A 26,085-nucleotide genomic window follows, 5' to 3' on the forward strand; every position below is an offset into this window, starting at 1 on the left:
CTAGGAGGGGGGTGGTTACACCCCCTTCCCATGCCGGACTTTCCCCAGGCCAGGGGCTGGTGTGCCCCTGGAACTGGTTCTGACCGGCCTATGCGTAGTGAGCACCGGGGTGCCACTCAGCAGTCACCTTCCTGTAAAGCCCTGCCTACCCAGGATACACAAAACCCTGTCTGGGACGGTGCTAGCACCGCCCTCGACAGGAAACCCTTTGTCCAGGCTCCCCTCGCTGGAAGGACTCCCAGCTGCAGGGGGCCAGACTCGTGTCTGTGGTGGCAGCATCCATTTTGTGGAGCTGAGGCTTCGTTTAACTTTAACCGGGGTTCACAGTTACATACATGTCGTGTCCCTCTAGAAGGGTGGAATGCTAACCCCTCGCCAGAATTGGCGAGGGGTTAGTATTCCAATTCGTATGACACCTTACTCGACATGTTTTGATAAAGCAATACCAAAGATAGCATTTAACCGCGAGGATTATAATGCACTTAAGAGTATATGGTATGCGATATCATGGAACAGCTATTAGGACTTGGTTCCGCAAGCTGCAGACAGGCTCAGCTCATGCCAGAGCACCATCTCACATGATTCCAAGCACTCTGCCTTCAGGATTGTCAAGGCCTGCCATAGGAGTGACTGATAGGAATCTGTGTGTCCATTTTTAGGGTTAGATATAGGTATACTATATCTACAGCAAAGGGTGATTACACGACTTTGCCCCAGCTGTCATGCAGCCAGTTGTGTCAAATTTAGGAGGCCAGCCAGGGGTGGCATAATACATGCTTCAGCCCCTGGTAGGCCCTGGGTACACCTATGCCCTGAGTTACAGGGTCTGATAAGGTGGCCCAGTCCCAATTGGAAATGTACCTAAGGTACATGGAATCCATTTTACAGAGAGAGCAGTAGGCCTGGGGTCCTGATTGGCAGGGTCCCTGGTCGACTATGTCAAAAACCAGCTAAAACACGGGGCAAAAAGTTGGGGGCAACCATAGTCAGGAGGTACCTTCCTACACCAGTTACTACTGCAAGCTTACTGAACATAGGCCATTTCAGTTTGGGCGCAGCAAAGTTGACCAGCTAAGGCTTCATTTTAGATGATTGCGTGGGGGCAGAACGACTAGTTAAACAGTAACTCTATAATCTCTGCAAAAATATGTTCATGCACTGTTCGTCTTTTGTTAAAATAGGAATAAGACTTTATTATCATAAGTAAATATGACCATGCTGTACTTAGCATGAACACCGCATACACAGAGAGGTGAGGGATGAATCATTACCATGGCCAGGTTTAGCATCTGCCTGAGGCTGCGTGTTTGTTCTTACATCTTCTGCTCATGCAGTCTCTTGCGAGTGTTCATGGACTGCGCAGGGGCTGTTGGTTTGGCTCGGGTATTTGTATTTGGCACTGCACGGTTGAACACTGGCAGATGCAAGCTTCTCACTGTATTAGTTAGTGTTATGTGCACCATACACCACAAACAAAACTAAGTTATATTTTTCAAACTCTATAGACAATAATCAGAACTACTGAAAAGCGGTATTGATATTTATTTTCCAATACCCATCGTAAAACAATTAACAGTACATTCATAAATCATTTCAGAAAGCCCCAAAGTCAGGGGAGGAGAGGGGTGAAAAGTGGAGGAAGGGGGATGTGCTCAGGGCAGGATAAAGTCAAAAGGAGTAAACATAATTACAATGAACACAATCAGAATTGATAACACATGAATCAAAACAAATTTGATACCATTGCCTAAGAAATTATGGCATTCAATATAGATATGATACAAAGGAAACCTTCAACGGTCACACATGAAATATTAGAGCTATTTAAAGGGCAGGTGCCGGAGGTCTGTGTTGAAGAGAAAAGCCGTCGACGTTTCGACCCCTGGCCGTAGGCTAAGTTAGGTCCTTTAACGGGGTCTTCATCAGGACAAAAGGGGGCAAGGTAGGAAGGGGCAACGCTATCTGTCAAATTAAAATAAAAACAATCGATCAAATTACTGTTGTGAAACCATCAACCATTTAGACAGAGTAATTAACAACAATTTATTTACCATGGGCTTAGGGCCAAATGGGCCTCTAAGTATTGGGGATATTGGAGTTAGACCAGCCATGGGTTTGGTTCAAAAAACAAGTGCTATAAATCCACAACTACACAGAGGGGAACGCTAGCGAATTGTCACATAAAAAGGAGAGTATTAAAAACTCACATCACTTATCTACCAATCAGCCGATTGGTGAGATTTGCTGTTATCAACCCGCACGGGGGATTAGGATACCAAGCAGTGTTCTTGAACTGCAAGTAGAAAGTTTGAGGTTGGTAATAGATATGAAAATTGTATATGAATAAATGCCCATTAGGACATATAGACTTACTTAAAAAGAGAGGGAAGGCAACCCTGGTGTCACCGTAGGTCTATGCCTGGGGGGCTCGCTTATTCTTCAAGCTTTGAAGGAGCAAATTGTTACTACGGAGGGGAAATAAATACAGAGTTTAAACAGGCTACATCATTGCAATACATGCTATGAAAGCACACTAACGGACAGCCGTGCCCATTTTAAGTACCAATAAAGATGTTCTGTCACTCACACAATGTTGTCGAGTGGCATCAGAAACTCATCGCTCGGTCGGAATAAATCAATGTGGACGCTTTTAGCCTATACGGAGAGATACAATAGTGTCCATTAAGAAAACGGCTGGTGTTTGTGACACCTTAGTTGCTAGAAGTGAAACAACACCGAACTTACACGTAATGGTGCTTGTCTATTCAAAATCGTGCAGCATAACCCCTTTATTCGTTAGAGTCAGCGCCGAGTTGATGCCGGGATTGCCTTTGAGATATTTCGCGGGAGAGTCGGTCCTGCGAAAAACCAAGGAATTGGATTTCAGGGTTACTAATGCCCATGTCCGTAATACTACATGTTTTTGTTATTGTTATCAGGCTCCCGCTTAATATAGAAGGACGTTTAATACCTGTAAAGGCTGACGATTACAGCCGCCGTCTGTACGCATCCAGGTAAATCTGCAAAGCCGCTACGCGGAGTTGGGGGCGGAGTCTACAGGTAAAAGGCTTGTTAGACATAGAGGAGTTACTCTGAATGTTGCGCAATCAGGGGTTGGTAGTTTTAAAGTTCAAAACTTACATGAAACTCCAAGGTTTTGTAGTTTTAAAATTTAGGACTTGAATGCAAGATTTACGAGTAGCGTGATATTCCTTAAGGCCACAAACTGAAAAATTCACAAGTACTCGCGCACCTCTTCAACACGAGGGTGTAGGCGAGTAGAGCCACATATAAAAAAAATTCAAATTTTTTTTTTGATGTTACCACAAGTAGATGTTAGCAAACACTTGAGAGTAGCATGATATTCCTTAAAGCCACAGCATGAGAGAGTCAAAATTGCTCGCGCACCTCTTCAGCACAAGGGTGTAGGCGAGCGGAGCCACACACAAGAATTGTAAAACATTAAGATGTTGCCATAAACAGATGTTACCTCGAGCAGATCGGCTCATAAGAGTTGTGAGTTTTACACAAAGGTGAAACATTATCGAATAGGGTGTTATTCCTTAAAGGACATATGATGAAATGAAATACGTAGGAACCTGTACAGGAGCAGGTCTTTGATCCAGTACCTCCTGTATAACATCCAAAGCTTCCTGCTGGGGGATGCTGGTATAAAGCATGTGGACTACATAACCTGTCCATCACACTATTGTCATCTGCCTGAGGTAACATCATAATGTTTTGCAAACTGCATGTGTGGTTTCGCTCGCGTACACCCTCGTGTTGGAGAGGTGCGCGAGTAATTTTGGAATCTTTCATTTTGTGTCCTTTAAGGAATAACACCCTATTCGATAATGTTTCACCTTTGTGTAAAACTCACAACTCTTATAAGCCGATCTGCTCGAGGTAACATCTGTTTGTGGCAACATCTTAATGTTTTACAATTCTTGTGTGTGGCTCCGCTCACCTACACCCTTGTGCTGAAGAGGTGCGCGAGCAATTTTGACTCTCTCATGCTGTGGCTTTAAGGAATATCATGCTACTCTCAAGTGTTTGCTAACATCTACTTGTGGTAACATCAAAAACATTTTTTGAAAAAATTTTATATGTGGCTCTACTCGCCTACACCCTCGTGTTGAAGAGGTGCGCGAGTACTTGTGAATTTTTCAGTTTGTGGCCTTAAGGAATATCACGCTACTCGTAAATCTTGCATTCAAGTCCTAAATTTTAAAACTACAAAACCTTGGAGTTTCATGTAAGTTTTGAACTTTAAAACTACCAACCCCTGATTGCGCAACATTCAGAGTAACTCCTCTATGTCTAACAAGCCTTTTACCTGTAGACTCCGCCCCCAACTCCGCGTAGCGGCTTTGCAGATTTACCTGGATGCGTACAGACGGCGGCTGTAATCGTCAGCCTTTACAGGTATTAAACGTCCTTCTATATTAAGCGGGAGCCTGATAACAATAACAAAAACATGTAGTATTACGGACAAGGGCATTAGTAACCCTGAAATCCAATTCCTTGGTTTTTCGCAGGACCGACTCTCCCACGAAATATCTCAAAGGCAATCCCGGCATCAACTCGGCGCTGACTCTAACGAATAAAGGGGTTATGCTGCACGATTTTGAATAGACAAGCACCATTACGTGTAAGTTCGGTGTTGTTTCACTTCTAGCAACTAAGGTGTCACAAACACCAGCCGTTTTTCTTAATGGACACTATTGTATCTCTCCGTATAGGCTAAAAGCGTCCACATTGATTTATTCCGACCGAGCGATGAGTTTCTGATGCCACTCGACAACATTGTGTGAGTGACAGAACATCTTTATTGGTACGTAAAATGGGCACGGCTGTCCGTTAGTGTGCTTTCATAGCATGTATTGCAATGATGTAGCCTGTTGAAACTCTGTATTTATTTCCCCTCCGTAGTAACAATTTGCTCCTTCAAAGCTTGAAGAATAAGCGAGCCCCCCAGGCATAGACCTACGGTGACACCAGGGTTGCCTTCCCTCTCTTTTTAAGTAAGTCTATATGTCCTAATGGGCATTTATTCATATACAATTTTCATATCTATTACCAACCTCAAACTTTCTACTTGCAGTTCAAGAACACTGCTTGGTATCCTAATCCCCCGTGCGGGTTGATAACAGCAAATCTCACCAATCGGCTGATTGGTAGATAAGTGATGTGAGTTTTTAATACTCTCCTTTTTATGGGACAATTCGCTAGCGTTCCCCTCTGTGTAGTTATGGATTTATAGCACTTGTTTTTTGAACCAGACCCATGGCTGGTCTAACTCCAATATCCCCAATACTTAGAGGCCCATTTGGCCCTAAGCCCATGGTAAATAAATTGTTGTTAATTACTCTGTCTAAATGGTTGATGGTTTCACAACAGTAATTTGATCGATTGTTTTTATTTTAATTTGACAGATAGCGTTGCCCCTTCCTACCTTGCCCCCTTTTGTCCTGATGAAGACCCCGTTAAAGGACCTAACTTAGCCTACGGCCAGGGGTCGAAACGTCGACGGCTTTTCTCTTCAACACAGACCTCCGGCACCTGCCCTTTAAATAGCTCTAATATTTCATGTGTGACCGTTGAAGGTTTCCTTTGTATCATATCTATATTGAATGCCATAATTTCTTAGGCAATGGTATCAAATTTGTTTTGATTCATGTGTTATCAATTCTGATTGTGTTCATTGTAATTATGTTTACTCCTTTTGACTTTATCCTGCCCTGAGCACATCCCCCTTCCTCCACTTTTCACCCCTCTCCTCCCCTGACTTTGGGGCTTTCTGAAATGATTTATGAATGTACTGTTAATTGTTTTACGATGGGTATTGGAAAATAAATATCAATACCGCTTTTCAGTAGTTCTGATTATTGTCTATAGAGTTTGAAAAATATAACTTAGTTTTGTTTGTGGTGTATGGTGCACATAACACTAATTCCTTGCGGGGACCCTCTTTACACATACCATATAACGCCCAGGTCCCCGCGACTGCATGGGTTCAACCCCCCTTACATGTAACGTCTCACTGTATTAGGGCCAACTTCATGGTTAATGCCTGCTCTTCGGGTACATGTGCTGCTGGGTGGTTGCCTTGGTACTGTTAAATCTTCTGCAGCTCCATTTTTCCCACCACACTCCCGCCTCACCAACCAGATCCCGGGAGTGCTCTCTGGCGTGGCAGGATGTTGCCTCTAGGCAGGTGTGGGCGGGGTCAGGGCAGTGGCAAGTCTCCACTCTGGATACTGCGATGGAGTCGCTCATGCTGGCTGGCCTCCAGCGTGCAAAGGGGGTGCTTTCTGGCGTCTCACAGAGGCGGGCAGGCCATCCATTTTGGGGTGCCGCGCATAAGCCTTATGCTTGTGTGATGGTGCTTGAGCATGCTTCTCAAATCAATCCACTTCGAGATTTTGCCTTCGCTGTCCAAGCAGCACTGAGTATCTCATGACAGAAAGGGCATACCTGATCTCAGTCTCCATGGGTCCAAGGCAGGCTCTGCGCTCTCCAGGCAGACTGCTTCCTTCAGGGATCATCGGCATCGGTGCCATTTCTCTGGTTGTAGGCTTTACCAATAGAAGGGAGACTGGCACCATTTCGGTCTCGGATGCCCACCTTTCTCTGTGTTGGTGTGTAGGGCTTTAGATATTTGGAGGAAACAAATTAAGATAAAGGGCATTTTTATTTTAATCTACTTTATATCTGTGGCAACCAGTTTCAGGTGGAATTTTTTTGACTGTTATTCCATTTCTACAATTCTTCTGCAGTGACACACAGCACAGGATGGAGGGGCCGGGTGAGCAACCCATCTTTTCTGACAGTGTGTAACCATGGCTTTGCTTTGAGGACATACCTGTGTTTGGTGTTGCTGTGGCAAGGTCATAGGCCAACCTGTGTTCCTCTGCTCCATCAAAGATGCTGATTTAAGCCATACATCTGCAGTCTGCTTCACAAAGACTTTTAGGAGAGGTAGGAGACACAGGTCGGGTACTTGCATGTAGGGGAAGAGAAGACCGTCACTGACCGCAAGTAAAACCAATGGAGTTGCGCCACACATAAAACGAGGATCCAGCATGATTACCCCACTACTTCTATGCCCACGCACTGTCATGCACACTTCACATGCATGAGGCGGAACCGAGGGAATGAGGGGGCTGGTCATGTCATGTTGTTGGGATTTGAATGGCGCGCTAATCCCTGAGAAGGGTGTCCAGAAGGAGAAAGCTGTGCTAAGAGGAGCCTAGAATTTCCATTTCCTTCAGAAGTGAGGGATGGAGCTGGCAGCTCTGAAGGGGATGAGGAGCTTGTTTCGGGTCTTGGGGGCAATATAGGAGATGGATCCCATTTTCATGTGCCTGATGCAGAGGATGTGGGTGAGGAGGCGTGCAGACGGTCTGGGGTGCCTTTTAAGGGTTTGGAAGTGGACGTGGTTGTTGAGGTAAGCATGGGCTAATTTATGTAGTGCTTTGTAGATAAGGGAAGCTGACACGTTTCTGAATGGGGAGCCAGTTGAGGTTTCTAAGGTGTCTAGTGATGTGTGCGAGGGGGTGGTGGGGCAAGGGGAAGGGGTAAGGGTGATTGAGTGTGACTCTTGTAGCTGTTCTTTGATCCTCGTGAAATCTGTTAGGGAGGCCTGACACTCATGACTATATAAAAGGCATTGTCCTAGTCTTGTCTGGTAATCGCTTGAGTCATTTTGTTCACAGGTGTCAAGTGGAAGCCATTTGAAGATTTTTCTGAACATCTTATGGGCGTGGAAGCATGTTGCTGCTGCTCCGGTTTTCAGTTGTCTGGCCCTAGCGATATGACTGATTACGATATCCAGGTTCCTGTCTGCTTTGTTTAACATGCAGGGCCTAGGGTGTGGGACCTTGACTCCGGGGTCCATAGAGGTGTGCCTTCCGGCTGGTACCACTGCAGTTTTGTCACCATTTAACTTGTGGCAGCTTCTTTTATATCCAGTCTTCTATGTTGGACATGCACCTTAGGAAGTTAAATTGTGTGGTTGATGCATCTTCTGAGAGGGAGAGTATGAGTTGAATGTCATTGGTGTAGGAGATGATGCTGAGTGTCATCTTCCAATAAAGATGCGAGAAGTCGCGTAAACCTTGAAGGGGGTGGGACTCGACGAGGAGCCCTGTTGAACTCCTCAAATCAGTTTTGTGGAGTCTGATGTGAAGGGTGCGGGGTGTACCATATGAGCGCTTCCAATGATGGAGTGGATGCCCTGTGTTCCAACCTTGTGGAGTCTTTAGATGAGGATAATGTAGAAGACTGTGTTGAAGGCTTCTGAGAGATCCAGGAGGATAAGGGTTGCTGTGTCTCGCTTGTCTGTAATGAGGCGTGTCTCATTTATGGCTGCTATGACCGCTGTCTCGGTGCTGTGGTTGGCTCTGAATCTCAACCGAGAAGGTTTGAGGAGGAGGTTGGTCTCAAGGTAGTGACAGACGTGAGTGTACAGTAGAAGAGAGATGGGCCGGTAGTTTGCCATGGTAGTGTGGTTGACTGACCGAGAGTGCTCCAGATTGGATGAATGACATGGTGTAGGCTGACCGTGTTAGAGGTTTTGGCCCACCATGGTAGGTGAGGGCCTTTTTCGGGGTGGCCTGCAGGGGAAGCATGGCGGACGTGTTTTAACTTTGCTCTGCTATCTGTCCCCATAATCCGGCATATTTACCCGTCATCGACTTAACTTTGTGCCACAGGGCTGAGCCTGAAGATCCTGTGAGGCCCCAGGGGGCTCATAGAGGCGCAGATCGTGTAGCACCAGCAAGTGTACTGCCATTGAAGCGGTGTGACGGAGATCCGCCTGCTTAATTGAACAGGCGGGCATCTGTGACTGTGCTCCGGTTGGCAGCGGCTTAAAGGCACAGCCCCTGTGGACGCCTCGTTTCAGTGAGGCGGTAAGAAGTAAACCAGGAGCCGAGGAGTTGGCCCCGAAGATACTGGATGCAGCAGGTGGCGCTGGCCAAGTGGAACCTGGGGGCGCTGTGGGCAATTGAGGCGCATAGGACGGGTCTGGTCCCCCAAATCAAGCGCTAGTTGCGGCACGGTGACAACCAATGTACGGTAGGCAGACAACTGTGAGGTGCGAGTGCCCGGTGACCTACGGCAGACCGGAAAAGTGAAAAAGGTACCTGGGCGTGCCCTACTGTAAAGGAAGTCGAGCGGCTCAAACTGCGGAGTGGAGCCTGGCTGAGAAGGCATCCCGAACACCTTCCTGAATTCCTGGTCTGAGCCTGAGTGAAGTGGTGTGCGGCAACACTGACGTGGAGAGAAGGCAGGGGCCAGCTGTTACTGGATGCTTCCTATGTGGAGGAAACCGCTGCGCATTGGCCTGCTATGCCCTGGGCGGTGAGAGACACATGACTGGTTGGGAGAGCTGCGGGACACTTTGGTACCCCTGTGGTTGCAGAGGACATGACTGGTTGGGAGCGCAGCGTGACACCTTGGTGCCCCTGTGGTCGCAGGGGAGGAACACTGGCCAGGACTGGTGGCTGTAGCGGGAAACAGTGGTGGAAAGCTGCACACGGCCCACGTGTAAGGGCAGGACCAGAGTGATGACGATGGGAGTCTGTGGGCCCCTGGAAGCTGCGTGGAGTCCTCTGACATGGGTGATTATCAGCGCTCGGCCCTCAGTTAGGAGAAATACGCTGGGGGACCTGTGCTGCATGTTTGTTTGACAATATAGTGACCCGATGGCTCTCCTGTGTCACACCGGGGAATACTGGCTGGATACTGAGGTGTATGGTATACATACGTGGCCTGCCAGGAAAACCGGGAATCTGCGCCACTAATCGAATGCTGGTCGCGCCTCTGTAGGCTGGTAACCAGATGACGGCTGGGACAGCTCGTGACTGCACCCCCACGCGTTGCATGCATGAGACAACTCACGTGCCCGTGGTACCGCACTGACTTGCCAAACATGTTGATCTGTGACCCTGGTGGCAAGTTGGGTGAAGCAGGTTGGAATGACGGGGCGCACTACAGGCGCAGAAGCGAAGGCCTCCTTGCCAGCTGCAGGCCCGAATGAAGCGGACTATCTGCAACGCGTGGAGGGGCAGAAGGACTCGGACGACCCCTTAGACACTATCTTCAACGCAATTGAGTTCCTGTGCATCAAAGGAAGCCAAACTGGATAAAATGGCCTTGGACCTCGACTTGCTACACGACGGTCATCGGAAAGTAAAATACCAGGTCACTGCTGTGGAGCAAGAGGTAGCGGAACTGAAGCCGGCCACAGAATTCCAGGAGAAGCAACAAAATTCTCACACGGTCAGGATCAGATACCTGGAGGAGAGGATGGAGGACGCCGAAGGCCGCTCTAGGAGAAATAATGTTCGGCTGATTAAGCTGCTGGAAGGGGCGGAAGCATATGAAGCGGTCACCTTCATGGAGCAATGGCTCAAGTCTCTATACTACCACACACAAAGATCTCCCTGTTCTTTACCATTGAAAGGGCGCTCTGTGTCCCGGGCAGGAAGCCAGCCCTGGGCGACAGAGCGTGACCGCTCATCTTAAAAATGCTGCACTATAAGGACCACAATGTGATCCTGCTTTAGACGAGGAAGATCGACGAGGTCAAATTCGAGAACACTAAGTTGTTGATTTTCCCCGACTACATGATGAAAGTCCAGCGCCAACGTAGGTCCTTCTTGCCTGTTAAGCAAAATCTTTGGCAGCTCTGGCATCTCTTACTCACAACTCTTTCCGGCTCGACTCCGAATGGTCTTTGATGGGAAGTCGAGGTTTTTCGATACCCTCCAGGATGCTTGGGACTGGCTTGAGACGTCAGGGCAGTACTCTGGCCCAGCGCCCACGCGCACAACAGCTGCATGGCCTGAGAAGGCAGGTGGAAGAGGGCCCAGACGGCGACATCCTAGGAGGTGCTTCCTTGGTTTATCGGCGACACCTGGTCCAGAACAGATTCGAAGAGAGCCGCAGGAAGTGGTACGTATCGCGGAACAGGTGGCGGACATGGTGGAACCGGAGGACAAAGCTGGCACTTCCGTTCATTTCTCGAGGGTTGGGGGTTTGTTTGTTGCAGAATCATCAGCCAAGATCTTGCTGAGAATGACAAATGTCATGCCTCAGACGGCGGATGGTATTGTATGAAAGAAACTAGGCCTGCTACTCAGTATAAGTACTGTCACTTGAACTGCCGTGGCTAAGATAATTGCATATTGTTATCTGCAAAAGATAAGTCTCTGCTAAGGGGTGGTGCATTGGATGTGCCTCTCTGCTCCTAGGTTATTATATTATAAAAAACAACAAGGGCACCCAATCGAGTCAGCACAGGACCTCGGGGAACATATGAGTAAAGACAACAGCGGTCCTATGCAAGGAGGGATATAGTCAATAGGTAAATATAGACACAATGGAAACTATATTGTAAATTGACTTGCCCAGCCGGGCAGAGGTCTAATATTTAATTTAGAACCACAATATTAGGAGATACCTTCAACAATTTCTTGGAGATGGGCACAAACCTGTGCCCAGACGTTTACAAATTGTCATGGTTAGCAGAGTGGATAGAAGGTAGAGAAAGGTTTTTAGGCAAAAGCTATTGTTTTCTGTGCATATAGCAATAACAGAATTCACATTTACACCATTACTTGAAATATAGTAACAGATACACAACAGAGTATATGGTGTAGAAGTTGTCGACGGCGTTTCAATCCCATTACATAGTTACAGGGATCATCATCAGGACTGAGTAAAGCCTAATCATTCCTAGCCATGATAGCCGCATTGGGCGAGGCGCACACAGTGGGTGCCGGCCGGTGGCAGGGAGTAGGGGGCCCTTAGACCTCTGCCCGGCTGGGCAAGTCAATTTACAATATAGTTTCCATTGTGTCTATATTTACCTATTGACTATATCCCTCCTTGCATAGGACCGCTGTTGTCTTTACTCTTCTGTGCTCCTAGGGGCTGCCTCCTAAGTTGGACTTTATGGTGATGTTTAATTCCATGTTACTGGGGGAATCTCAATGGTATACCCTGAATGGTTACATCCCCTCTGACTCTCCCGTATATTGGGAACCAATAGGGCACGCAGTTGCGCTGCTGTCTATCAAGTTTGGGCGACACTTCAAGGTTGTGAAGGTTGCTCTTTCAATGTTGTTCCTTCGCCTTGTTGACTTATCCCCTTTTCCCCCTTTAATGCAGGAACCTCCCGAAGGGTAGTGGAGATGTTGTAGTGCATATTTGACTGTTATTCTGGTGCGTGTGGGAGGGCAGTGAAATAATTTATTGCTTGCTTAGTTTAGCTCTAGGATGGGTTACACGATAATTACTTAGAATTTGAGGGGTCTCCGAACGCCATCCCGTAGATATGCTGTGTACTCCTATCTTAAACGACACAACGTGTGCATAGCACTACTGCAGGAGACACAGTTAAAGGCGGCAGAGACTGCCAAGTTGCAACGTAGATGGAGTGGTAAGATAAATGCCACCGATTACTCTCTATTTGCTCGGGGAGGCCCTCATTTGGATACGGCGAGGGAGGCCGTTTGCAATGGAAGAGGTCCTTACAGACAGAGAGGGCAGATATGTGCTTATAAAGGGCAGATTGGACGGGCGACACGTACTGCTAAGAAACATGTATGCCCCGAATGTGGACCAAGGACAGTTCTTCAATCAGCTGTCCCTGGTAATGCAGAAGTGGTGTGACGTCATGTGGTTGCTGTGTGCGGATTTTAAGTGTCCTGGACACAGGAGTAGATAGATCCTTTCCCCCGCTTCGGAGTACGGCTGCCACAACCAACTTTATGGTGCTGAATGGTTGGGCTAATGGATGGGGTTTAATTGACGTCTGAAGACATCGTAACCCCGGGGCGAAGGTGTACTCATGATCTGCATGTCCACTTGGATAGGTTTTTCGTATCGCCCTCTTTACTTCCTTATATTTTAGGCTCGGAGTATTGCGACGTACACACTCTGATCACAATCCACAGTGTTGTGCTGGCCTTGGAGGGTGGAGTCACCTCGGTCCCTACTTGAAGGTTACTGCCAGCAATGCTTGAATTCTCGGTTTTCGAGAGGCGGTCGGGGAGGCTATAGGGGAGTACTTCGCGCTTAACTCTGGGTCTGCTTCATCTTCTTTGTGGAATGGGCAGCCATGAAGGTCACTCTGAGAGGGAAGTGTTTGGGATTGGGATGTGGGGACTGAAAGCAGGTGGAATCAGATCTGCGTGATGTAGAAAGGGAGCTGCTGGCACTAGAGTCCCGAGCGAATGCACATACTGCGGAAATGGCCTCCTTGGTAGAAGCACATAAGAAGCATGCAGAACTTTTAGACTGCCAACGCTGCCTCAATAATGCGGCGCATTCAGTGTCTGTCCATGCCAAAGAAGATGGATCAGGCCTCTTTTGGCCTGGTTGATCAAACAGGAACAGTCAGTTGGGCCCATTGGCGCTCTTCAATCTCTCGATGGGAGGCTCAAATTTACACAGCATGAAATACAGGACGAGCTGTCCACACATTTTACACAACAATATAGATTACTGAGATAGAGGTACACAAGTTCCTAGATAGTCTTCGTTTTCTGACCCTAACATCGGAGCAGCGGATGGAGCAGGACGCTCCGGTCACGTTAGAAGAGGTTAGAGGTATGATGAGGGCCCTGCATTCCGGTAAGGTGCCGGGACCCAACGGGTTCTCCTACGAATTTTCCAAGTCGTATGCTGACCCTTGAAGCCTGCAACCACTTAAAGTATAAACAGAATCGCTAGGTAGCCTCTCCCTCGCAGCCTCAATGACGGAAGCTACACTGACTACGCTTCCCAAGCTGGGTAGAGATCCTACTTCTGCAGGTGCACACCGGCCCTTGGCATTACTAAATGGGAACTATAGGATTTTGGCAGGCAGACTGGTGCCTGTTATCCCGAAATTGGTTCCCGAGGGTCAAAATGTGTTTGTGCCAGCCTGGAACACATCGCTTAACATCCGCCGCTGTTCCGGGTGATGCACTGTGCTGCAGTAGATGGGCCTACAGCTGGCGGTGTCGTGGTAGACTTGGAGAAGGCGTTCAACACGGTCGAGTGCCATTTATGTTTGCAGTACTCCATCGCTTTGGGTGTGGGCCATACATACTAAGTCTCATTAAGTTGCTTTATCGTGCTCCTACAGTTCGGATACATCTGGGGACTCTGTTCTCCGAACCTATACTGATAGAAAAGGGAACCCGACAGGAGTGTCCCCTCTCCATACATTTTTTCCTTGTTAATAGAGCCACTTGCGATAGCGCTGCGAAACTCTGCGCCGGATTGGGGGGGATACACCTCTGGGACGGCCTACATGCAGTCTCACTATTCTCTGACGACATCCTACTATATGTCCAAGATCTCTGGACGGTTCCACCGGTAATCCCAGACATGCTGAGATCATTTGCTTCGCTGTCAGGGTTGGTTGTGCACTGGGGCAAATCTTGTCTTTTCCCCTTTACCCCTGGAATGGATGATCCTCACCTGGAGGTGGATGGGACTGTAGTACACCGGCAACCGGTGGTGTTCCGATACCTGGATATACGCATTATCACAATGACCAAGATCTTCTCGATGGTAACATCTCTAGAGCAGTTACTGCGTTCAATTCCCAAATTGAATTCTGGAAGACGCTCAACCACTCAGTTATAGGTGAGAGACTACCTTTACAAAGCGGGCGTTTCACTGCGGTAGGTTTACAACGTGGGCTGTACAACGAAAGTAGTTTTAACGACTTGCGCTGGATGGCACTGTAAGCTAAGGAATAGTATGGTTTACTATTCCAACACCTTCCCTACTGTACGTAGCCTGGTGTTGAAATAGTAAATCGTACTATCCCTAAGTCTAGAGCCCTTGTTGTAACGACTTGAGTTGTAAATCCTGCGTTGTAACATACTGCGATCAACATGAGTATTATCATACATTCGTTATAGGTAGGGTGGAGTTGATAAAGATGATGCTGCAGTGCCTTCTTTATTATTTTGATAATCTCCCGCTTTTCATGCCTGCTTCTTTCTTTCGCTCCCTTGAAAGGGTCATAAGGGATTTTATTTGGAACAACACGCAGTGCAGGGTGGCACTGACTAAGCTGTATCTACTACGGTTGTGGGGTGGGCTGGCTTTAGCCAACCTAGAGCACTACTTTCTGGCACCTATGGGTGGTGAAATGGGTGGAGGAACTACACTTAACAGATTCAGCTGGATGTGAGCCCCGTACTCCCTGGACAGGATTCTCTTCTTATTCCATCCCGGTACCAGATCCTATGAACCACTACCAGCTCGAGTCCGGATTGCGCAAAAATGTTTTCGCAGGGTACTTCGTCTTACTAGGCACGTCACACCATATGCGCCTGTTATGCCTTTACTAGGTATGCCGAATGTTAGAGGACGAATCCGGGTAACAGACCTAACCGAATGGCTGGGGGCAGGCGTAACTACACTGGGAGATTTGTATGGGGAAGGTGCGCTGCAGCCATTCCTCTCCTTAACGGAGGAGGAAGGATTCCCCTCGGTTCTATTCCTGAACCACGCTGCTGGATGGCCATGCTGCGACGATGGTGGGCTAACATTTCGCAGGAACCTCCCAAAACATATCCTAATGCAATATATACACGTAATAAGCACGAGGCGCCACCTTGTGAAATGGTTTACGGAGTCGATCCGGGAACACACCATGGTGGACTTAAGGCCACTGAGTACCAAATGGGAAACAGATCGGGTGAGTCCATACTCCGATAAAGAGTGGTCCATGGTCCTGGAGAGCCCCAGACTGGTCCCTAGAAATGCAAGTTTCAGGCTGATTCAATTTTACGTTGTTCACCAGGCGTACATGTCCCCAGACAAGATAAATAGGTATTTTAACAAATTAGATGATGCTGTCCTCGTTGCAAATTATTGAATTTGGAATGGTCATATATGCTCTGGCTCTGCTTGGTATTGCAACCGTACTGGGATGGGGTGATCCGTGCGCCGGCTGCTAGTACTGGGAGTATAGGAAGTTGCTGCAGACATGGGAAATGTGTGTCATGTGTAACTGGGATATTTCCCAGGAAGCAAGAAGCTTCTAGGTTTCTGTATCTGGGCCTAGTTGTAGCCAACCGGCTCATTACCCGCCGGTGGAAAGCAGAAGAACCGCCCCCCCTAATAAAAGCGTGGTTTCACTCATTGTTAAACTGGGTTAAGGCAGAGGCGTCTCATTAGTAAGGGAAGATACGTTGGGGCTTAGCAAATTCCCCATTTCATCGGCATGGAGCACAATGTTGTGCACGCTACAACGGGTGTTTACACCTTATGACCCGCCGGACATTTCTACCATTAATTAATTTTGTTTCACACATATATCGCATTGTGGCCCGAATTGTGAATTGGACTATATGGTATGCTCCATATACTCCAAACTGACATTTATTAATTTCAAGTAAGTTAGAACATACAAATGTACGATTGTATAAATGGCACTTTCCTGCACTGATCAAAGACCATATTTTCACCCGCCTATGTGAGAATTCTGTTCTTTTCTTACCCCTCCTTTTGGTTGTGTTATTGGGTTAAAGTTATCTATAAGGTCGTTGATCGATTAGCCAATTGAAGGGACATGGTGGAGTGAAGCCATACGAAATGTATACATGTCTTCAATATGTACACGCAAAGTAAGTCTATACCGTATTGCAGCCAGGGGAAAAACTGATATACTGAAAGACTCTTACCTATGTGTGCAGCCAAGGGTAGGATCTCTGCTGTTACCGAAATAGAATGGATAGCAGCGATGTCTTCCCGTTATTGCGATGCTATGGTAAACACTCTATTTCGTAGACTGCCTACTGGTTCTATATGGCAATATATATATCAGTTTGTCCACTGTACCGTTCAATGTAAAACTAAATAAACCGATCAAACAAAAAATATTAGTAGGTGAAGGTCTTGTGTGATGCGGGTAGTTAGTCGAGGGGATTGCATGATTTGGTTGAGGGGTAGGGATTGTAGGGTCTGGTTGAGGGGTGGGAGTTGAGGGAATGAAGGATCTGGTTGAGGGGTGGGAGTTGAGGGATTGCAGGGTCTGGTTGAGGGGTGGGAGTTGAGGGATTGCAGGGCCTGGTTGAGGGGTGGGAGTTGAGGGATTGCAGGGCCTGGTTGAGGGGTGGGAGGTGAGGGATTGCAGGGCCTGGTTGAGGGGTGGGGGTTGAGGGATTGCAGGGCCTGGTTGAGGGGTGGGGTTTGAGGGATTGCAGGATCTGGTTGAGGGATTGCAGGATCTGGTTGAGGGATTGCAGGATCTGGTTGAGGGATTGCAGGATCTGGTTGAGGGATTGCAGGATCTGGTTGAGGGATTGCAGGATCTGGTTGAGGGATTGCAGGATCTGGTTGAGGGATTGCAGGATCTGGTTGAGGGATTGCAGGGCCTGGTTGAGGGATTGCAGGGCCTGGTTGAGGGATTGCAGGGCCTGGTTGAGGGATTGCAGGGCCTGGTTGAGGGATTGCAGGGCCTGGTTGAGGGATTGCAGGGCCTGGTTGAGGGATTGCAGGGCCTGGTTGAGGGATTGCAGGGCCTGGTTGAGGGATTGCAGGGCCTGGTTGAGGGATTGCAGGGCCTGGTTGAGGGATTGCAGGGCCTGGTTGAGGGATTGCAGGGCCTGGTTGAGGGATTGCAGGGCCTGGTTGAGGGATTGCAGGGCCTGGTTGAGGGATTGCAGGGCCTGGTTGAGGGATTGCAGGGCCTGGTTGAGGGATTGCAGGGCCTGGTTGAGGGATTGCAGGGCCTGGTTGAGGGATTGCAGGGCCTGGTTGAGGGATTGCAGGGCCTGGTTGAGGGATTGCAGGATCTGGTTAAGGAGTCAAGTTGTTATAGATCATGACATAATAACCCGCTTTATCACAGCCTCTCCCCATTGATGTTCAGGTAAAAAAAAAACAGTACTACATTACACACTACTATAATCATGGCTGTGGGGGCGGTTGCCACCCATGTTGAAACTAGGTGTTTTCAGTCACCGAACAGAGATTAGCGCTCTTAATTGGCAGCACATCAATATAGTTGTATGCAACGATATCCAGTGACAAAATATCAACCTGCAACAATACCAAATGCACCACATCAACTATCATTACGTTGCCAAAGTAAGTGTAGAATTTACTGATCTTTACCCCACATCTATGTAACTTAAAGATGCTTATATTGTCATAGTCCATAGATAAGGAGTTTAAAAAGTAAACCAATACCTAGCGATATGGTGGTGGTTAGGGTTCTCCACTAGATGTTGCAGGGCATTTGTCTGTTATGTTGAAAAATAATGCGAAGGACTGTCTGGAGGCCTGTGACATGGATCTCATGCGCAAGAAAACTTACCAGGTCTGCTAGAATGTAAAAATGAAAAGCATGTTATCACATGTACACAGTGACAGGAACATGCTACCCTGCACCATGTTTATCCCACTGTGGTTCCTATTTATTTGACTATGTAAAAGATGCTTTACCACGATACCTACAAGTGATGTGTTTGCGGTGAAGTATTACAAGTAATTTAGGAATACCGTTTGTTCTATTGGTTTAACTTGGGATCTGGTTAACGGAAGCTTTCTAAGAATGCTAACGCAAGTGCACTATTGTCAGGGTTCGTAAAAGGCTATCAGTACTCTGCCTTCAATCATCCATTTAGCATCAATGACTAAAAGCAATAAAGGAGGCAGCCTGGGTGACTTTGCTGATAGCTTAGCTTTTGGGAATGGACACAGCATGGATTACTGTTCAAACAGCTCCAATACTGGTTATTCAGGTAAAATACATAGTATCATTAGCTGTAAAATGAGGAACAGTGAAATCTGTTTGTAGAAGCCTACATTTAGCCAACGGATACTCTGTAGGACAGGTTGCTCCACTTCATTTATTTATTTATTTAAAGAGTTTTATATAGCGCAAACAAGATCTTCACAGATATCAGAGCGCTTTACATAGACGGGTACATGAGGGAGCAAAGTCAAACAGGCAAATCAAGCTTTACATAGAAGGGTGCAAGGGGGAGCATATTCAGACGAGTAACTCAATAAATCACAGTATAATAGTACTACTAAGTGACACAACCACTCATGTGGATGAAAAAACAACTCATACAAATAAGTCAAGAGTCAAACATGTAATACAGAACAGTGCAAGGTGTTAATAGGATTCGAAATAGTAGCTCAAGTGTATTTAGCCATGAGGATAGCTTTTACTTCTTTTTTAAAGAGTGCAGTGGAGGAGATCAGCCTGGTTTCGGGAGGGAGTGAGTTCCAGATCCTAGGCGCCATTCCTGAGAAGGAGCGCTTGTATGTTTTTTCCTTCCGGAATCTTCGAGGTTTTAGCAGGAGATTGTTTGTGCCTCTCGTGTTTCTAATTCCCCCAGAGATTGTCAACTTCTGAGCGAGGTAGCCGGGTGAGTTTAGGTGTACCGCCTTGTGTGTCATGCAGGCGATTTTCAGCTGTATTCTGCCTTCAAAAGGCAGCCAATTCAGGGATTTCAGGTCAGGGGTAATGTGGGAGTACTTTTTTGACCCAGTGATGAGTCTCGCTGCAGCATTTAGAGAAGCTTTTAGTGGTGCGGTTGTAGTTAGGGGGAGTCCGCAGAGGGCGGTGCTGCCGTATTCAATTTGTGGGATGACTAGTGCTTGTACTGCAGTTTGGAAGTCTTTGGCCGGGAGGTAGGGTTTGAGTTTCCTCAGAGTATTGATCTGGAAGTTCGCTCCCTTTGTTGCCTTGCTGATATGTTGCTGCATGTTGAGATTAGTGTCGAGTGTTATGCCTAAAGATTTTGCTGAGTCCACGATGGTGGGTTGGACATTGAGTGCGGTTAGGAGTTTAAGCCAATGTTGAGTGGTTGATATCTTAGCTGGAGGTGAGATCAGAAGGAACTCTGTTTTCAGGGCATTGAGTTTGAGGTGGTTGTCGGCAAGCCAGGATTGGGTGCAACTGATCGTTGAGTTCAGGAGCAGGATGTCATTGGGTGATTGTAACTTGAGGTAAAGTTGGGTGTCATCAGCGTACATGTGAAAGCGTACATTGGATGCTTGTAGCAAGGTGGTGAGAGGCTCCATGACTAGGTTGGACAGAGTTGGGGATAGAGAAGATCCTTGGGGGACGCCTAGCGTTACAGGTATTGGCGAGGACATCAGGTTGTTGCTCTTGAATTTTTGCGACCTGTTGTGAAGAAAGGAAGTGAACCACTTGACGACAGTTCCAGATAGGCCCATTCTTGTGTTTAGTAGTTCTAGTAGATTCTCATGTTTGACGGTGTCGAATGCTGAGGAGAGATCAAGAAGGATGAGGAGGCAGGTGTCGTTTTGGTCTAGCATTTGAAGTGCGTCGTCAATTATGTGAGTCATAGCAGTTTCTGTGCTGTGTCCTGCTCGGAAGCCTGACTGGTGAGGGTTGAGGAGATCGAATTGCTCAATGTGTTTAGACAATTGTAGTTGTGCGCATTTTTCCAGCAGTTTGGCGAGAGTGGGGATATTGGTGATGGGACGGTAATTGTTGAGATCCGAGGGGTCGGCTGTAGGTTTCTTTAGTAGAGGTGTGACCTGGCCAACTTTGAGGGAGTCAGGTATGCTGCCTTGTTGGAGAGAGCTGTTGATAATTTTAGTCCAGACAGGGAGAAGAAAAGGGGTAAAGTCTTTTACTGCGGAGGCAGGGAGGGGGTCCGTGAGGTGATTGGATGGTTTCAGGGTGCTGAGCAGTTTGCCAATTTCTTCTTCCGAGTATATGCTGAAGGTTGACCATGTAGCATTGTTTTTTGGTTCAGTGGGTGCTAGGCATTGGGGTTTGGAGTAGAGGCTTGCGTCAATGAGGAGATCGCTTTTTATTTTGTCGGTTTTTTGGATAAAGAAAGCAGCGAAGTCTTCACAGGAGGGTGCCTCACGCCCAGTGTTTAGTGGTTGCGGTTGCTCTTTTGATTGTGACTTGATTAGCTCGAACAGTTTTCTCGGGCGGTTTTTTGCTTGGTCGAGTTGGAGGCTGAAGAAGTCCGATTTTGAGCGTTTTATTTTCCTGAAGTAGGCGTTTCTCTTTTTCTTCAGATCTTTTAGGTGCATTGCAGAGGGGGCTGATCTCCAGGTCCGTTCTGCCATTCGCATGTCTCGTCTATCTTCGTTGAGACTCCCGTCGTACCATGGTTTGGAGATTTTAGTAGAGACTCTTTTTAGCTGCATAGGTGCGACCTCATTAATTATAGAGGTCATAGCGTTGATATAGTGGTCAGTCAGAGTTTGGACGTCCGTGGCGCCTGTAGGTGGGAGTAGGAGATTGCAACTGTTAGGGGGCAAAGAGCCTGGTTTGAGTTTTTTCAAGTCTCTTTTCCAGACTTTGGGCTTGGAGAGTTGAGCCGGGATGACTTTGACTTTTTCATTGATAAAGAATGTGATAATATAATGATCTGACCAGTCACAGGGTTGGATGGATTCTAGTTGGATAGATTCCTCTTTGGACATGATCAGGTCGAGGGTAGAGCCTTTCTTGTGGGTTGGGCTGTTGCATATTTGGGTGAGGGTTCGTAAAAGGCTATCAGTACTCTGCCTTCAATCATCCATTTAGCATCAATGACTAAAAGCAATAAAGGAGGCAGCCTGGGTGACTTTGCTGATAGCTTAGCTTTTGGGAATGGACACAGCATGGATTACTGTTCAAACAGCTCCAATACTGGTTATTCAGGTAAAATACATAGTATCATTAGCTGTAAAATGAGGAACAGTGAAATCTGTTTGTAGAAGCCTACATTTAGCCAACGGATACTCTGTAGGACAGGTTGCTCCACTTCATACATTCTGTAGGTGTCTGTTGCCCAAAGGGTACATTATGGAGGCATGGTCTGTCCTCCTGGTAACTGTGGTTCCTACCGGCCTAGGGCTGTTACTGTTAAAGAAACATTCCTGCGTTAGTAACCTTTGCGCCCCACCTCTTGTCTCTCCCATAGGTCTACGGTGGAATGAGAGGTATGAAGGGTTTGGTCTACGAGACGTCGGTCCTGGATCCCGATGAGGTAAGCGTCCCGTAGTCTTCTTTTTTTGTACTCTCTGTAATAATTATATAGAGCAAACCTAGTTGGAGAGCAGCCAAGTACCATGTCCCTTGCTTTGCATTGTGAAATCCTACAATGTCTTTCTCCACCTCTGTTTCTAGGGCATTCGTTTCCGTGGCCACAGCATACCCGAGTGCCAGCAGTTGCTCCCAAAAGCACCAGAAGGGGAAGAGCCTCTACCAGAGGGTCTGTTCTGGCTGCTCGTTACGGGAGACATCCCTACACAGGAGCAGGTGAGGAAAGAAAGGTTACAACGCCCAAGGTTTCAAAACGTTGTTGTTTGAAATTGAGTCAAAAACAGACCTGAGGATTCCTGTTGTGGTGAAACTGTTATGTTCAAATTCTTCAGTCTGACTAGTACCCACTAAGTTAATTCCAACGGGTTGAATGCACTTCTTGCCTAGTTTTTTCTTCCCATCGCCTTACTTTTTCACCTCCCTTTTTCTCCTCATTTCCTCTTCAAATAGGGAACACGTACACTCCCTATCTATTCTCTCTGGGCTTTTTACTATATCGTTATTCACCACTGCCCTGCTTCTACTTCAGTCGTGTATTCCCACCTTTCTTAACGTTTACATATCGCATCCGTGTATTCATTGTTCAACTTGTTTTCCGCATTCTTTAACTGTTGCTACTTTAAGTCGTGGTCTTGTCAGAAATGGGATACCAAGTACCTGAACCTTTTTAAAAAAAAAAAATGTTCCTGTCTTTTTTTTCTTACCTCTTAATTTACAATCCTGAGATATTTAGTAATTGCATTTTTTTCACTTTTGACAAAATAGTGAGTTTTTCGTCGGCTCATACACATTTTGGGGATGTCCAAAATGGAAATCCTTGATCCTGGAGTAGTCAGACTAATATTCTCCACTTTGGGATTTAATAAAATGTTGATATAGCCCTATGTGATTCAAAGCGCAACTTTTAAATGTGGAAATGTCAATTGCTTGCCACATTTCCCATTTATGAACAAGAGGTATGAATGCACAACAAAAAACACCACTACATGCTTAGTACAGGCATAAAGAAACCATGGGGACGTAAATTTACTGCTCCATTAACCACTCCTGACCAAGGAGTACCTATAAACAGTACAGGCTGTTGAATACCGAGTACAACTTTCTGTTATTAAGACACCAACAAAAGAACTCTCGCTACCACATTTAGCGCTTGCGATCAAAGTGTAGAAATGCACACGCTAGCAGAGGCGAGCTGGACGAGGACGATGTGATGGCATCTTGGAGAAACTCACTACCCAGAGTTTTTATGGTATCTAGTAAATCCTTACACAAGTTTTGCAGGCCATAGCTTTTATTTTGAGGTGAGCACAGTCGTTAAATGGCTCATACTGTATAGTAGCTGCATACCCAATTCATGCCTGGCACACTCCATGGTCTTGTTAACCCTGATTCGCTTGTTTTGCCTCCATAGGTGAGCTGGGTATCCAAGGAATGGGCAAAGAGGGCAGCTCTGCCATCCCACGTAGCCACCATGCTCGACAATTTTCCCACCAACCTGCACCCGATGTCGCAGCTCAGCGCTGCAGTCACTGCTCTAAACAGTGAAAGTTCCTTCGCCCGAGGCTATGCCGAAGGGATCAACCGCGCCAAGTACTGGGAGGTAAGAAAAAACTTCTCTTAGGCATTCCAAAACCATGGTCTCGCTCACCAGAAGAAAATTTCACGATGCTGTCTTCACCACTACAAGAATGCTCCTCTTGGATGTGGGTTCTTGCAGGGCTCTGCCTAGATCATGCACCTGTTCTCTAACAGACTTTTTATATGGGGTAACATTGAGAGATTGGAATTTCATGACATGCTGATTAGACACAAATCTGGTTTTCTGTAGCTCTAGCAATTTTCAGTTTAATTTTTTTCTTTTTTAAATGCTATTGGGAGATCATTTATCTCATTAATTGTTGCTCCCTTTCACCAAATATGGGTGAAAGGGTGCATCTGGGCTGAAGAATCTACTAATACTGCAGACTACTATGGTGATCTTTTCCACAAGTCATTAGTGCTCCCTCACAGTGCGACTCAAACGTTCAATCCATTTTTCTCAAAGTACAGTTAAAGTGGATATTTCTTGAGCTCTTGAACCTCTGTGTGATGATTGAGGCAATTCCCCTGAATCAGTGGACTTCATGAACTTCAAACACATTTCAACTTTTCTGCCAAGCCTATTCACTTTCTGTTTTCTTGTCAGGAAAACATGTACATGTTCTACTTCTCTGAAGTTTTTATATTCAAGTTCCTGCATCTCTTACTACAACCAGGTAACAGAAGCTTGATGTGGTACTGTTTTCCCTTGGAGGACCTTGAGATCTTCATCCCAGCGAAAACTGACCATCCCTAGAGTTCGCAAAGCTAGATGGGGTGTCCGCTCCTTCTCGCTGGCGGCAGCCAAACTCTGGAACACTCTACCCTCCTCGATCTCCGAGATGGAATCCCTTCCGTTGTTCAAAAAACTACTGAAGACATGGCTTTTCTCAGTTTAATCAGCAGCCTTTCATTTTCCTACCCTTTTTCCGTCAACTCAGCTTCTTGGTACCCTTGGATTTTAGTGCGCTTTATAAATCCCTATCTTATTCCTGAAAAGCCCCTTTCAACAAAAAAATCCGAACGCTCATTATGCCTTTTAGCACCTGTGTGGCAGTATCCCCGACATGTACTCCCCTTTTGAATCTTAGGCAGGGGGTTCCAGAATTGACAGCATCTGGACAACCAACTGCAACAGCAGATGCCCTCAGTCCTTTTGAGGCTGGAGATCAAACTGACAACTTCCAAGTCCTCAGGACAGAGCACTGCCCAGATTCACCCCCTCCCTTTCATCCCTAATGCCCTTACCCCGTTGCAGCCACAAAAAACCCTTTAAATCGCCCACTTTTGGTACATGGTCACTCTTCTGTAGGCAGGATATAGCATTTTCTCCAAGGATGGTGAAACATCACTTCTGAATAATGGGTACTCCAGATTGTCCAGCGAGGAAATTCCTTACTGTTCAGGGCCGATCCACCACATATTCCTCCCATTGCAGACCATCTTTCAGGGGACCACTTGTTCATCCTCCAGCAGGAAGTTCAAGCTCTTTAGGCCTCAGGAGCCATCAAGAGAGTCCTGTGTCAAAAAAAAGCAAATTCCGATTATTTTCTGGTACAAAAGAAGGACAGAGCCTTCTTCCTATTTTAGATCTTTGCCCTCGCAACTTCTTTCTTAAGAAGGACAAATTCAAGATGCTTGTTCTACCGCAAGTTTTTTCTACCCTGGATCCAGGTGACTTGATTTACATTGGATTTGCAGAATGTCTATTTTCAGATCCCTGTCCTGCAGTTCCTCTGGTGTTACTGGAGGTTCAAGGTGGGCCAGTTAATTTTCAGTTGTCATTGTTCCCTTTCAATCTCTGGTGTTCACGAAGGTGATGGCGGTGTTTGCAACCCATTTTAGGAGGTTTGTAATGCCAGTCTTTGCATACCTTGATGACTTGTTTCTGAGGGCTAGCTCACTGAAGACATTTGTGAACTGCCTCCAGGCAGTGGCAAACCACCTCACATCCTTGAAGTTATCGACCAACCTGCTGAAGTCAAACCCGATTCCTTTCCAGAGCCTCTCGTCTATTTGGGCTGTACTGGATACTGTGCTCTTTGGAGCGTTTCCACCAGCTCAATGAGTCCAGGATATTTGTGCTGTGATCCTGATGCTTAAACCTCTGTCATGGATCTCAGTGAGAACTTCTCTGAGGCTCCATTGCCTTATCGTCTCCTACATTCTGATTGTGGAATATACCAGATGGCATATGTGGGCTTGCAGTGGGATCTGAAGTCTGAGTGGACGCAACACCAAGCAAGCCGGTCTTAATCATCCAGATTTCTGAGGAGACTAGGAAAGATATGCAGTGATGGTTACTCAACCACAATTGGACCAGTGACAGACTCCCTCGCTCTTACCCCACCAGGGTTGACGATCATGATGAATTCATCGATGCTGGATTGGGAAGGTCCCCTGAGGAACGGACTCTTGTCTCTGGCGGAAACCAGCCTCCACATCAACCTTGG

General features: G+C 46.8%; 1 protein-coding gene across 1 annotated transcript in view; it reads left to right on the plus strand.

Annotated features, from left to right (window-relative positions):
* CS (citrate synthase) overlaps positions 1-26,085 on the plus strand; it is a 167,486-nt gene that overhangs the window by 66,902 nt on the left and 74,499 nt on the right. The window contains exons 4-6 of the mRNA XM_086963819.1: positions 21,933-21,998; positions 22,139-22,270; positions 23,466-23,654. Of these exons, the coding sequence (XP_086819945.1) occupies positions 21,933-21,998; positions 22,139-22,270; positions 23,466-23,654 (387 nt within the window). The remainder of the gene's footprint in view (positions 1-21,932; positions 21,999-22,138; positions 22,271-23,465; positions 23,655-26,085) is intronic.

Source organism: Lissotriton vulgaris, chromosome 1_1, assembly GCF_964263255.1.
Source record: "Lissotriton vulgaris chromosome 1_1, aLisVul1.2, whole genome shotgun sequence".
NCBI classification, from domain to species: Eukaryota; Metazoa; Chordata; class Amphibia; order Caudata; family Salamandridae; genus Lissotriton; species Lissotriton vulgaris.